Source organism: Periplaneta americana, chromosome 16 (genome assembly GCF_040183065.1).
Source record: "Periplaneta americana isolate PAMFEO1 chromosome 16, P.americana_PAMFEO1_priV1, whole genome shotgun sequence".
NCBI lineage: Eukaryota > Metazoa > Arthropoda > Insecta > Blattodea > Blattidae > Periplaneta > Periplaneta americana.
The window spans coordinates 46,057,410-46,071,582 of record NC_091132.1 but is presented as its reverse complement, the minus strand read 5'-3'; the positions used below and the strand labels follow the sequence as shown (position 1 = coordinate 46,071,582).

Here is a 14,173-nt window from a genome sequence, read left to right as displayed (position 1 = left end):
TGGTGGATTGGTCTATTCCTCTTTGTAGGAAGATAGTTTACGTCAAAATCAATAGAAGACTCAATATTTAATTTTTCGCATTGAGGAGGGTTAGACCACTGTTGCGCTGACCCCCTCATTTTTAATAGAATATTTAACGATGCAGTACCAACTATGAGGTTATCTAGTATCTGTAGGAACGGTAATAAAGAAATGATTTTCTTCATTTTCGGTAATTATGGGATCGTAGCCTGTTTTAATTTCATCGGTCCACCGTTTCCGTTGTCTTTCAACGTTCTGTTTTGCATGATTTCATAGTTACTCACAATATTCATAATCATAATTTGAGTAGTAGACCGATTTACTCAAAATGGTGCAGCTGCATATAGTATTTTGACAAACATACAGATGGCAATAGCCTCAGACATAATAATAATAACAAAAAATAATAATAATAATAATAATAATAATAGTTTTATTTTTCCTGGCAGAGTTAAGGCCATCAGGCCTTCTCTTCCACTCAACCAGGATCAAATCACATACAGAAAAATATATACCGGTATACAAGTATTAACTTAATAACAATAATAATAATAATAATAATAATAATAATAATAAATAATTTAATTTATATATAGACATTGTCACAAGAGAATGGCAGCATACTTTAAATAAGGATTTCACTATAGATAGAACCCCTTTGAACACACAATTATTTGCGGATGATCAGGTGGTATTAGCCAAAACGGAGGATGATTCACAAAGAGTCGTATTTTCACTGAGTAATGTTGCAAAGAAATATAACCTAAAGATGTCCATAAAAAAAAACAAATATATCGGCATTTCAAGGGAATTACCCCATCAGAACGAAGATTGTAGTAGATAATAAGATATTGGAACAAACCAACTCCTTCAATTACCTGGGTTGCAATCTTTCATTTATAACATCAAGTGACGCAGGGAATAAAATTAATGAGATTCGAATTTTACGTTCCACGTTTATCCCGCGACTGCCCCGGTGGCCGAAGGAAGGAAATATGATAAATGAAAAAAGTAACATGGGATTCACAGACTCCCGATGATTGCTTGAATACGTCTTTCTTTATTGTTTTCTTCCTTCTTGTTTTTTTTGTATGATTAAGAATATGGTTTTTTTTTTGTTTAATATTGTCATTTATTTTATTTTCGGTTATGAACGATCCAGTGACGTTATAACTTCGTTGTAAGTATCCAGTTTATGCAGATAACGCTAGCTGCTTTTCTACTTGCAAGTAGATTACACAACACTCGACAGATGGCAGCACGCGTGCACTTGGCATGCGCAGTATCTAGCGGAGACTTCTTGAACTTCATGTTACGCAAAAAATGTTTAATTTTCTCGTCATATATCTTAAAAAAAGACATTCACGTGAAAAGAAAGAAGAGTGGAAAGTGGAAATGAGGAACAAAACAAAAAAGGAAAAACCTATATGAGGAAGAAAAATAAAAGAGAATAAGAAGAGAAACAAGGGATTGAAAGGATAAGAAGAGAAGCAAAAAATAATGAAGAGTGACGAGAAAAGAAAAGGATTACGAAAAGGTGAATGCCCGAACAATGGGGAAGTAAGAGATGTATATCATAGCAAAAAGGAGAAAGAGAAGAGATAAAAGAGAGAGAAAAAGAGAATGAGTTTATACTGTAGTAGAAATAAATGAAGAGGAAGCAGGAAGAAAGGTGAAGAGGAACAACTAGGGCGATCAAAATGAAAAAAAGAAAATAAGAAATAAAAAAAAGTGGAAGAAAGCGAAAGTTGAATAAGAAGTAAAGGAAAAGAAGGCAAATTAAGAAATAAGAAGGAGAATATAAGAAACGGGAAAGGAAAAAATAAAGAAGACGGGGAAGTAAGAAGAATAGAAAGTTATATGACAAAATAGAGTAAATTGTACATTATCCGCAGAACTAGGCTGGGTTGTCTGGCAATTTGAAGCCGGTGGCTTGTGGGAACTTTGCTAGTGGCTCGTTACGCACTCGGAGCTCCTAAGAAGATACAGGAAAGTTTATCAAACAAAATTAAAGGCTTATGCGCTGGATAAATACCGCGCAACTGGGTCTGTCACACTACGGAGCTCTAACCACACGGATGTGAATATAGGCTACGTACTATCTCACAACCAGCACGGTGTTGCTTGCATTCTCTCTCCTAAGTAATAGACTAGTACTTGGCGTTCGACCCCTCGCTTGGGTTATTTCTACCAATGACTTTTGTTGTCTTTTGGAAGATTAGAGAGTTTCTGCAATAACGTATTTTGATACAGTATGGGTATACTCTAATGTCATGTGGCAGAAGAAGACGATAACTACAATATCGATACTTAGTATGAGATAGTTTTTACCCACTTACGAGTGATTGGATGCGGTAAAAGATAACAAAAATACAAGAATTGCTTAATATCACAGCTTTTGGAGGAATTTAATATGCTTTATTAGAGAGGCTCGGGCGTAAAATATGGTAACTGACATTTTGGTCAAAAATTATATACACACATACATACATACATACATACATACGTACATACGTACGTACATACATACATACATACATACATACATACATACATACATACATACATACATACATACATACATACATACATACATACATACATACATACATACATACATACATACATACATACATACATACATACATACATACATACATACATACATACATACATGCTCCATTACATAGTAATACTACATGTATTTATGGTTTTCCCTTTCCTACGATAAATATACATTTGGATTTGTATTGGTGAATACTCCCGATTTAGTCTATTTTGCCTATTTACATTGATCATACCTAAGCAATATATAGAATTAATACAAATACATATAATTATATGGCTTAACGTAAATAAAAAGAAAAGAAAGTATATATACATGATAAGAATATATTACAATTGTGAGTTTTTTAAACAAATTGTTAATTTTATAAAAGTTGAATGATAAATATGTGTAACCTAACAATAAATGCATTCCTACAAATGTTCAAAATCTACTGAATTGATGAAAGTGATAAATGGTTGAAAATGTAATTTTATAAGCTGATATTTCGTAGGTGGCCAACTTGCTGTCTTCGAAATGGTGTTTCTTAGAATTTCCCTTTGTTTCCTTAATGATCTACAGTCTGACTTCCACTATTACACGGACATATTGCACTCTCCAGTAACTTGAAGCGATGGAGGTAGGCTCTATTCATCCCGTGTCCTGTCACCATTGACGTGAAGATGGCAGTAGTATTTAATTCCATCTTAAGCCTCTCTTTTACATACATACATACATACATACATACATACATACATACATACATACATGTATGTATGTATGTATGTATGTATGTATGTATGTATGTATGTATCATCTCACCTTCTTTGCACTCATCATAATTTGCTCACTTGTCCATCTGTTCAATCTCTCCACAGAGTTCAGCCAATCCATGCATGCCATAACGCCCATAACACTGTCTTTTTATTTGTGGTGAAGAAAGTGACGTATTGCTTGTTGCAGCCACGCGTGCCGAGGTGGAGACGGACGTGGCGCTGTACATCGGGCTGGCCGTAGCGTTCGCCGTGTTCACCCTCGTCGCCGTCTTCATCTTCCGGCTCCTCAGAAGGAAGGGGCGCGACCACAGCATGTACAACATGGCGGCTTCCGGTAAGTGCAGTCATTGCTGGGGTCATGCATTATGAAACAGCTGCAGCGGTCATTGACACCGCCGTAAATACACTGACGTGACAGGCCGCTGATACCAAGTACGTCGGCTTTAACCAGGGACCACTTTTCACTGTAGCAGCTTGTAGAGAGAAACATGGGATTTAAGTCACAGGCCTGGACTATCGTGTGCATGTGAAATACCTTAGGCGCCAATGTGGTCAAAATTCTTAAGTTTCTTGAGCTCCGAAGCAACGCAAGGCGGTAACACTTCTACGAAGACATAAGTCTCGTGCTGACAACTTAAGATCCACGACATGAATGAATATAATAGGATGCGAAAGTTATTGACTTTCCCGTTTCAAACGCTAGAGGCGCTAATGTAGAAATTGATCTTTCTGCCACCTGTTTTTGCCCGGAATAACTAATTACTCTATGCATATAACAGCACACAAAGTGATGGAAAGCATTGCTTGTCGACAAGCGTCTAAAATCCCACCCTACCTACTACCTTTTTCTACGCGCATCTTACCCCTTAGCGGCCGTGAGTCGACGCAGCCCACAATACACTCCCGCACTGATAGGCTCCGCCCGTTCGTCGGCTCCACTCAAATGCGTCGACTTTACAGATTCTATAAATCTATCTGGTGCTGGTGGTAGAATACTGGCTGCCTGTGCAATCCATTTAGGTCCATTATTCACTTACAAACAAGTTGTATGTGATAACAAGTGATTGTGATTAAGTAGACTAACACTTTTGCTAATAAAAACACTTATACAGATGTTTAACTGCCTTATGCAGCGCGTTTATAAGATGTGTGCAAATTCCTGACTAATATAATCACTACATGCATCGTGTATAACAATAAAACTGTTATAGAACTACGTCATAGTTTTTTAATTATTTTATTACGAAAGGTAACAGAATAACTGTGATTATTTATTGCATTCGATAGTGTGCACTAGTGTACCGCGCTGTGTATCGATAGTACAATTGGGCCTGATCGATTACTTACTTACTTACTTACTTACTTACTTACTTACTTACTTACTTACTGGCTTTTAAGGAACCCGGAGGTTCATTGCCGCCCTCACATAAGCCCGCCATCGGTTCCTATCCTGAGCTAGATTAATCCATTCTCTATCATCATATCCCACCTCCCTCAAATCCATTTTAATATTATCTTCCCATCTACGTCTCGGCCTCCCTAAAGGTCTTTTTCCCCTCCGGCCTCCCAACTAACACTCTATTTGCATTTCTGGATTCGCCCATACGTACTACATGCCCTGCCCATCTCAAACGTCTGGATCTCCTGATCGATTACTAAGCTATTTTTGATCAAAGAGTGCAGCTACAGCAATATTATTCTAATTATTCTGTGCTGTTTGATTTGTTCTTCTGTGGTTGCAAGGTACTCATCATCATAAAATGACCATCGATACGAACAGCTGTTAGAGAGACGGCCATTTTTTCCTCTGTATACAAAGCTTAAACAGAGGGTTTCGTGTATATAACTACAACAAAGCAATTCCCATGTACGTATACTGTAGTTACATACTGCTTATACAACCATCGCTTATACATTTTTATTAGTAACTTTTCTTGTCCCAACTCTACATAAGCCTCGTATAAAAATTATACACAGTTTATTAGTAAGAATATAATAAGATGGATCGGAATAAAATCACACCATATCTTTTGGGATGCTTTTAATGTTCAGAATTTCAGTGTGATTTTATATGTTCTTTACTTATTTCTTATTTTCAATAATTTTAATTGAACAATCTAGAAAATACACCTGTTAACATATTGATGGCACTGAATTTCTACCATTAAATTTTTAATAAAAAATATTCTATACAAGAACGCTACAGAATGCTAAATTCTAACGTTAAAAATTATCAAACACTATCAAATACTAAATCTGAATTCTAAAATTTTATTTATTTATTTATTTATTTTTTTATTATTTTTTTTTTTTGCTAAAATCTACCATCTGTAGTCTTGTCATTAGTGTGACGTCAAAATATAATACAACAGCTGTTTCCGACTTAGAATCAGTATTTTATAGGCTTGCTTGTTCGACATATGTTTTAGAAGTCATTGCGATATCTATCCTTACTGATATATTTTTTTAAATTTACTTACTGTATTGGTCGACCAGCAAACTGCTATTCAAACCATTGTTCAGTTATGTTATAACCTTAAACAGTAGCATGATGAGATTGGCTGTAAAGGCTCCTCGATTTAAATTTATGTTTAAATTAATTAATTAATAATTCTTGTGAAGTCCGACAAATACATTAAATGATCAAAATGTGATACCGAGTTTCTGATTAAAATTTATGAAGAATCATCTGTGTCGCTGTGAAAGATGTCCTGAGTATTCTTGCTGATGGATTCGTGTGTAGAAGCACGAATTTAATATTTGCTAATTTAACATTTTCTAAAGAATTCGGGTATATCGATTTGAATTTATATCTACAAAAAATATATTTCCTGAAAACGTTTATAAATATTATAAAATCAAACAAATATCCCTAATTTCTTCAGAAAATATTAAATTTGTGTTCCTGTATCGAAATTGTATTATTTAACGTCAGATACGTTTTCACATGTCTCATAAACTTAACAATCTAAATACAGGGACATCATTTTATTTTTACTTCAATTTTTATTGTACCTGAGTTTTTGAATGTACTTCATTCCCACCCCTTCTACTAATGAAGTTCAACCGTCCTCCACACAGATCCAAGACCGCATATACAGTCATAGTAGCCTTACGGTCATAGTAAACAGTACGTTCCGAAAATATGTTCGCGTTTTCCAGTGACGAAAGAGCTTTCAATATTGCATCATTTTCCATTGCCTACGTCGCATCCCGGTTTCCCCCACCTGCTTCTATTCGCCTCTCTGTAAATGCTAGTGGCTGGGCTGTCTTAGCTCTTTTCTGAGAACATTAATTTCTGTTAGAAATTGGACGTCTACGTAATATATTATACTCATACAATTGTTTAAATAACTTAAATAAAAGGGCCTCGTTAAGTAATTAACTGTCACGTGATTTCCTCCCTTTCTACGGCGCTGCGACGTAACCACTTGGACGGACAGTAGATAGTATGTCTGAGTAAATTGATCTTTTCGGATCGGGCAGAAGTGAAGATTGAATTTACAGTACGTAAGGTACTCTTTTATAGAGTAGGTACAGAATTATTTCAAGATGAGTTACTGATACGAAATATGAACCTGGTAATTGGAATTACGTACAATAGTCTATAGTGCGATAATATGCACATTAGAACTGAAGCCTGTATCGAAATGAACGGCCACCATTTTCAAAAATGTGTTTAAATATCCATATTATGATTATTTTTCAATTTAACTTCATTCTCTATATTGTACGCTAATGTGCTATAGACAGTATTATGTACACTGCATAATGAATACGTCCGAATGGATAACTCAATTCGTGAGTAAAAACACTTATTGTTAATACAGAAGACTACTGTACTTTGATTAAACAAAAAGCTAATGAAAATTATCAAACTCAAAATCGCGATATTTCTTAGTTTACGTAAATGGATGAACTACTTTTCTTCCCTCCTATACCTAGTAAAGTGATTTGTTTGTATATTACGCCAGTATCATCGAACTCCAGTCGTGGAAGGGGGTAGGCCTAGAAAACGGTATTTCCGGTTCTTAATCGTTGATCCAAAGGTATAGCTAGGTTAATATTTGAAATGTTAGTAAAAATAAAATTATGTCCCTGTATGTTTTCTGCAATAGAAGATACCGGTATCCATTCTGGTTAAAGAATGTATCTCTCCCCTCTAATTAAGGATTATAGGAAGGATTTACAGAATAAAAAATATGGTGCACGTTCTCCGTTATTTTTCTGGAATATTTTAGTCTTAACGTTTTTTTTTTTGTTTATTTTTTATTCAAATATTTTTATAAACATTGTATTACAGTTTATTGTCGTAACTTGTAGACAGACGATAGAATTGTATTCTACATCATCCAATATTATTAATAATATTATTGTAATTATATTATGCTATCATGATTGTAATGTATGTTTTAATACTCGTATATCGATGTTTGTTTTTTTTGCATTTCTTCCGCACTTTAATGACAATAGCAATCACGCATTAGACCCTACTATTTTATTTCGTATAATTTTGTGTTGGTGCGCAACAATGCCGGACAGCGTCATTATGTTCTGTACGAAATATTGCGCTCCACGTTGAAGGAGAAATTTTAATTTAGAGCGCGAATTGGATCTTGTTCTGTGATGCAGGTAATAGTTTTACTTGATGAACCCCTGCCTGAAATGGGTCAGTGATTGCGTAACTCGTTAGACGTCGTGAATGAGTTTCATATTCGCTAGCGCTTCCTGGAAGCCATTTAGCACAAAATTTGTATGTTATTAGTATTGTATATAAATAGAAACATGAAGTCTAAATCGACAATGTTGCTGCACACATTAATTGTCTCTTTCAGCAAACTACGTCATAGTTCAGTGGCGTTCGGAGCTTTATATTTAATCCTGTTCAGTGATGGATCATTCCACAACTAGAATTATTCAGTAGGATACTCGTCGCTCTAATTTCCGGCAGCCAATCGCGTTGCAGGTCGGCTACATTTAAACGTGTGCGTCTTGTGATTCGCTAATGAAGACGTTATTCATTTCTTAAGGCTCGATAAATACTTAATATAATCGCCCGCCATTTTGGCTCTTTCGTTGGCGTTCGCAGAAAGCACACGAGGACGTTATTTGCCGCTCAATTATTTGCTGAATTACAGTGCGTTTGATTTATTATCATAGGAGCTACGACATGATAATGTTTAACGGTGTGGCAAATAGATTCCTCGTCTGGTAGCTCGGCAACGAAAGAACAAAAAATGGCGAACGATACTACCTACCTAGACTTTATAGAGCCTTCACTTCCTAAGACGTAAGCAAAGAGTAGGAGTCACGCCGGGAATAACAGCGTCGCGACTATAATTCTAATATTAAATAGATCCTGCTCTGTCTCTTAATTAAAGCATGAAAAACAGGCCTACATGCTTCAATCAAAACATTTCTATATTGCATATAGAAAAGTATTTTAGTAGGCCTATTCCTTCTGTAAGGCAACTGAAAACTGGTATGACGTCATATTATACATTCAGATACTTGAATTATTATGTTCGAGATGGCAATGGTTTAGGCCACATTTGCTCATTTTATCATAACGAATAGCCACAAAGTTCCTTACTGAGAATTTAAGAATGTTGAACGCATGATTGAATATTGTATAACCTAAACATATTCATTAATTCATTTAGTGTTCTGCCCAAGAGCAGTTCTTTCATTGTCAGCCCAGCTATCTCCAATCTTTCCTATTTTCTGCCTTCCTTTTTATCTCCTCATATGATCATATATCTTAATGTCGTCTATCATCTTATATCTTCTTCTGCCCCGAAATCTTGTTCCGTTCACCATTCCTTCCAGTGCATCCTTCAGTAGGCAGTTTCTTATCAGCCAGTGACCCAACCAATTCCCTTTCCTCTTCCTGAACAGTTTAAGCATCATCCTTTCTTCATCCCACTCTTTTCAACACAAATTCATTTCTTATTGTCTCTCCACTTCACACGTTCCATTCTTCATCATATCCACATTTCAAATGCTTCTATTCACTTCTCTTCACTTCGTCGTAATGTCCATGTTTCTGCCCCATAAAATGCCACACTCTATACAAAACACTTCACTAATCTCTTCCTTAGTTATTCTTCCAGAGGTCCACAGAAGATGCTCCTTTTTCTATTAAAAACTTACTTTGCCATTGCTGTCCTCCTTTTGACTTCTGGCAGCAGCTCATGTTACTGCTTATAGTACACCCCAAGTATTTGAAGCTGTACACTTGCTCTACTGCCTCATTTAGAATTCGCAAGTTTAAGTTATTTTCTTTACTTTTCTTCCTGTGACCATGGTCTTCATCTTGTTGGCATTTATCTTCATCCCATACTGCTCACAGTTGTCATTTAGCTACAGAAGCACATTCCTTAGTATCATCTCCTCTTCTGCTAATAACGCCATATCATCAGCAAATTTTATGCACGTTATTTTTCTTCATCCTACTATCACTCCTCACATGTTCTGAAAACAGTTTTTTTTTAATAAATCCTCCAAATAGATGTTGAACAGCGTAGGTGATAAAGAGCATTCCTGACGTACTCCTCTCCCAATTTCACTGCCTTCTGACATTTGTTTTCCTATCCTGACCTTGACTCGTTTTATATAAAGATTACTGAACAGCCTCCTCACTTTCCAATCCACACCTATTTTCTTTAGGATTCCCATCAGTTTATTCCAATTCACTCTGTCAAAGGCCTTTTCTATGTCCACAAATACTAGATACACTTCTTTATTCTTCTCTAGGTATCTTTAGCCGATTATCCGTAGCAGTCCAATTTAATCTCTCGTACCTTTTCCTTCATGAAGCCAAACTCCTCTTCTTCCAACTGTTCTTCCATCTTAGAATATATACACATAATAAATTTAATGCTAGTAAATTGCAAATGAATACAACTTAATATAATATAAACTGCCCACATCTGAATGAGTAAGACTCGTGCTCAGAGGGGATTCCAATAGAAACAAAATAAAACTGAGAGTAAATAAATTACAGATTAAAAAGTATTAAAATTTAATATCTTTAAACCCAAACTATATTTCCAATACAATTTTATTTTATTATATTATTTATTTGGAGAGGATTAGTGGTTAAAATATTATTAGAATGACATTTGTTTAATAATCTAGGACCTTGACTTATGCTATAATAAAATAAACTGCATTGGATTTACATGTAAGTTTATATAAACGTAGAAAATGCATATTTTCAGTTCTATATTTATGTATAATATACATTTCAGAGTTATTAATGTTTTTTTGAAAATATTTTAATAAAATAAAATATTAAGTTTGTTTAATGTTGAAAAGTTTGAAATATTTAAACAACAGTTCAGTTGAATAATCTTTCTGCTTCTTTAAAAAAATGTTAAAACTTTTTTCTATAGTAAAATTAACGGATAAAGGTTGGATTTATAAGTTCCACCACATTCTATAATACTATACATAAATATAGATTTAAATATGCTAAATAAATTGTACGTAAACAATTAGTTGACAAAATATTTCTTAGAACAAGACAGCAATATATTGTTTTACGTAATTTGTTACAGATATAATGAATATGGTTATCCATTTTAAATGATTATCAATAATAAATTATACTTAAGTATTTAACGTCATTAACTTCATTAATAAATTGAACAATTTGAATTTATATCAAAAGAGTCAAAATTATGCATTTTAATTTTTAATATAGGAGAAATTATTTAAAGAAAATGGGATAGCTATTGTTTTATATTCATTAATTACAAGAAAATTTAAATCGAACCATTTTTTATTAATTTTAAGTCACAGCTTTAAGTAGGGTAATCAAATGTTGAGTATATGCTACTTCATAGTATATCATGTTGTTTTATACTTATTGTTACTATATATTCTATTTTAGAACGTAAAGAAGGGTAAAATTGCATAATCCTTCAAATAGGCCTACAATTTTCTTAGTCCCCGGAAAATCGTTGTCGTGGATCGACTGTAGTAACTTATCTACTTAACTTGTTATACATACTAATAGACTTGTATTCTATTTCTGTTCGTAATATGGCAGTATTAACATTCAGCTCGAGAAACTTCGAATTAGCCTAATTCTAATTCTGAAACAGCGATAATTAAACTATTGGAACGGTGTCCATTTGTATCAATAGTAATATACGTTACAAGAGCGGTATGTTGACGTTTTCATGGCCGAGGAAAAGATTGAAAAAGCGAAACGTAGTTGAGCTTTTTTAATTTCCGAGAACATGAAAACAAACATACCACTCGTGTATCGTACATTATTTTGTGCGAATATCGTTTATTACATACCTGAAAGACTAATTTCTAATTAGTTGCAATGAAATCTCCATGTTGGTTTCTGTTTAATGACGGCAACTTCGGAAAACCAAAATATCTTTCTTCAACATTGTTGCTTAAAATGTTTTCTGTGTTTGCTATACTCCAGCAGGCCGTGATATACGTCTGTCTTCCCCCCCCCCCAGTCTATAAATGCGAACTTAAAACAAAGGGTAAGGTTATGTAATGATTTATTTTTCATTTTAATATTTTAACAATATTATTTATATAACATATTGCAGTAATAACATCGGCATCTGGAATCTTGTTGATTTTTTCACGGCTTCCTTAATGTTACTTGTATCAGGAATGCAATAAGTTTCGTGGAGTAGTAGACTTTACTTAATTTTTGCCACTATTTAAAAACAATAATTAACATTGCAATTTAGGTGAAATTGCAGTGGTAAGTTTCCAATTTATAATTATTACTATGTTAAACGTCTCTAAAAATAATATGTTAAAAGCCTAAAGCAGTAAAATGAATGTCGTGCTTAAGCGGTAAGAAGAGGAAATTGTTATATGTGTTACGTTGGGAATACTGAATGTGGTATTTCACACTTACCGCGTATTGGTTCTGTGCGGAAAACAAGCAAATACGCACGATCTCGCACAAAAGTGTTTAAATATTGTATGATGGTACGAACTGAAATAAATTGAGATTGCTGAAATACCACTTGCGTATTTTTCTGCGTGTTTTGATTGTTAGATAATTGCTGTAACTTGTGCATGCGACTGTAGATGGCAGGCCGCCGCAAATTCCCGCATGGAGCCCTCATGTCCACAATCTGCGGTTCCACGGCCCCCGACTACCGTAATTGCCCAGATCTCGTTACAGTTGCTAATCACACATCCGATAGATGCCCTTGGTAATTCCAATTTAGCAAACCGTGAACCTGATCTTACGAGAAACAAATTAATCACGTCCTTATAATATTATGGTTTCTGCAAGACATTTCAACAACATTTTATTCTCCTGCAGTGACGGTAAATGCTTTTGGCAAAACTTGTTAAGAATTTCCCTTCACTTACTCTGATTTGTCTCAAACTAATATTAGTGAAGTGTCTTATGGTCCAAGAAAAGCAAATACAGACGTGGACAAATTATTAACAAGATTGACGATTTTTGTGATAATTCTGTTCACAAAATTTGACTTTTTAATTTAGATTACGGTTGATAATTTTGCATATTTCTATCATTACAATAGACAGAAATATGCAAAAGTGTCAACTTTAGTTTAAATTGAAGAGTTAAATTTTGTAAAAATATATAATAAAAATCTTCAATTTTGGTAATAATTTATAAATTAGCAAAAATGTCAACTACAGTCTAAATTGAAGAGTCAAATTTTGTAAAACTATAAAATAAAAATCTTCAGTTTTGCTAATAATTTGAAAATATTCAAAATGTCAACTGTATTCCAAACTGAAGAATCGAATTTTGTAAAAATATACAATAAAAATCTTCAGTTTTGCTAATAATTTGTAAATATGCAAAAATATCCAATGTAGTCCAAATTGAAGAGTTAAATTTTCTAAAAATATACAATAGAAATCTTCAATTTTGCTAATAATTTGGAAATACGCAAAAATGTCAACTGTAGTTTAAATTGAAGAAGCATATTTTGTAAAAATACATTGTAAAAGTCTTCAATTTTGCTAATAATTTGTCCACGTCTGTAGTAGTGTTGTGGGATTTAATTGATTAATCGATCAATTTCTATTGTAAGATTAATCGATCAAAATATTTAATCAAATAATCGAGTAGATTAAAATTAATCGGTTGTAGTTGATATTAATTATTATTTTCTTAATACAAACTCATACTAAAAATTGCGACAATACTCCTCTCTCGGAAATTGCTTACTTAAAAATACAATAGTACTGTTATTTTCTAACTGTAGAGCAGGGAAAATTTTTGCTCAAACACTTCAGAAAGAGATGGAAATATGAGGACAGTGACCTAGTCTACCTCTATTGAAAGTTGAAACACAATGCGAAACCTCATTAAGTTTTATGATTTTCCAAGAAAACTTCCACCTTGTTGTCAGCTCATCTTTCTAGCATATGAAATACATACTTTTCAGGGAATCGTCCTCCTCATCCCTTTTAAATAGCTATGTCTACACTGTGTGCAAGTGAGAGCGTAACTACCTTCTTCTCTTTTTATTTCATTCATTCGTTCATTCATTCATTCATTCATTTATTTTATTCCATAGATCTTACATGAGCAATGAAGCTTTAAGATGTGGAACAAGTCAAAATTTTACAATATTACAATTACCAATTTTTACAAATTTTTATAGTTTTACAATTTAGTAATTTTCTACAATTTTTACAATTTTGTGCAATTTTTTATAATATTTTGGCGAGATGTAGTGAGATGAGGTGGTAATTCGATTACAATAGGGGCCAGTCTTCTGTTTCGACCGCTGTAGTTTTGCAGTTACAGTTTCTGTACTGAGTTTGTATATGGAGGTTGTGTGTTTAGTTT

The 14,173-nt window shown here is 33.8% G+C and overlaps 1 protein-coding gene across 2 annotated transcripts in view; it reads left to right on the top strand.

The window, feature by feature from the left end:
• The window catches only part of LOC138716215 (netrin receptor UNC5C-like), a 901,985-nt gene that overhangs the window by 847,621 nt on the left and 40,191 nt on the right, over positions 1 to 14,173 (top strand). For both annotated transcript variants that reach the window (XM_069849052.1, XM_069849051.1), the window contains one exon: positions 3,530 to 3,676. In XM_069849052.1, the coding sequence (XP_069705153.1) occupies positions 3,530 to 3,676 (147 nt within the window). The remainder of the gene's footprint in view (positions 1 to 3,529; positions 3,677 to 14,173) is intronic.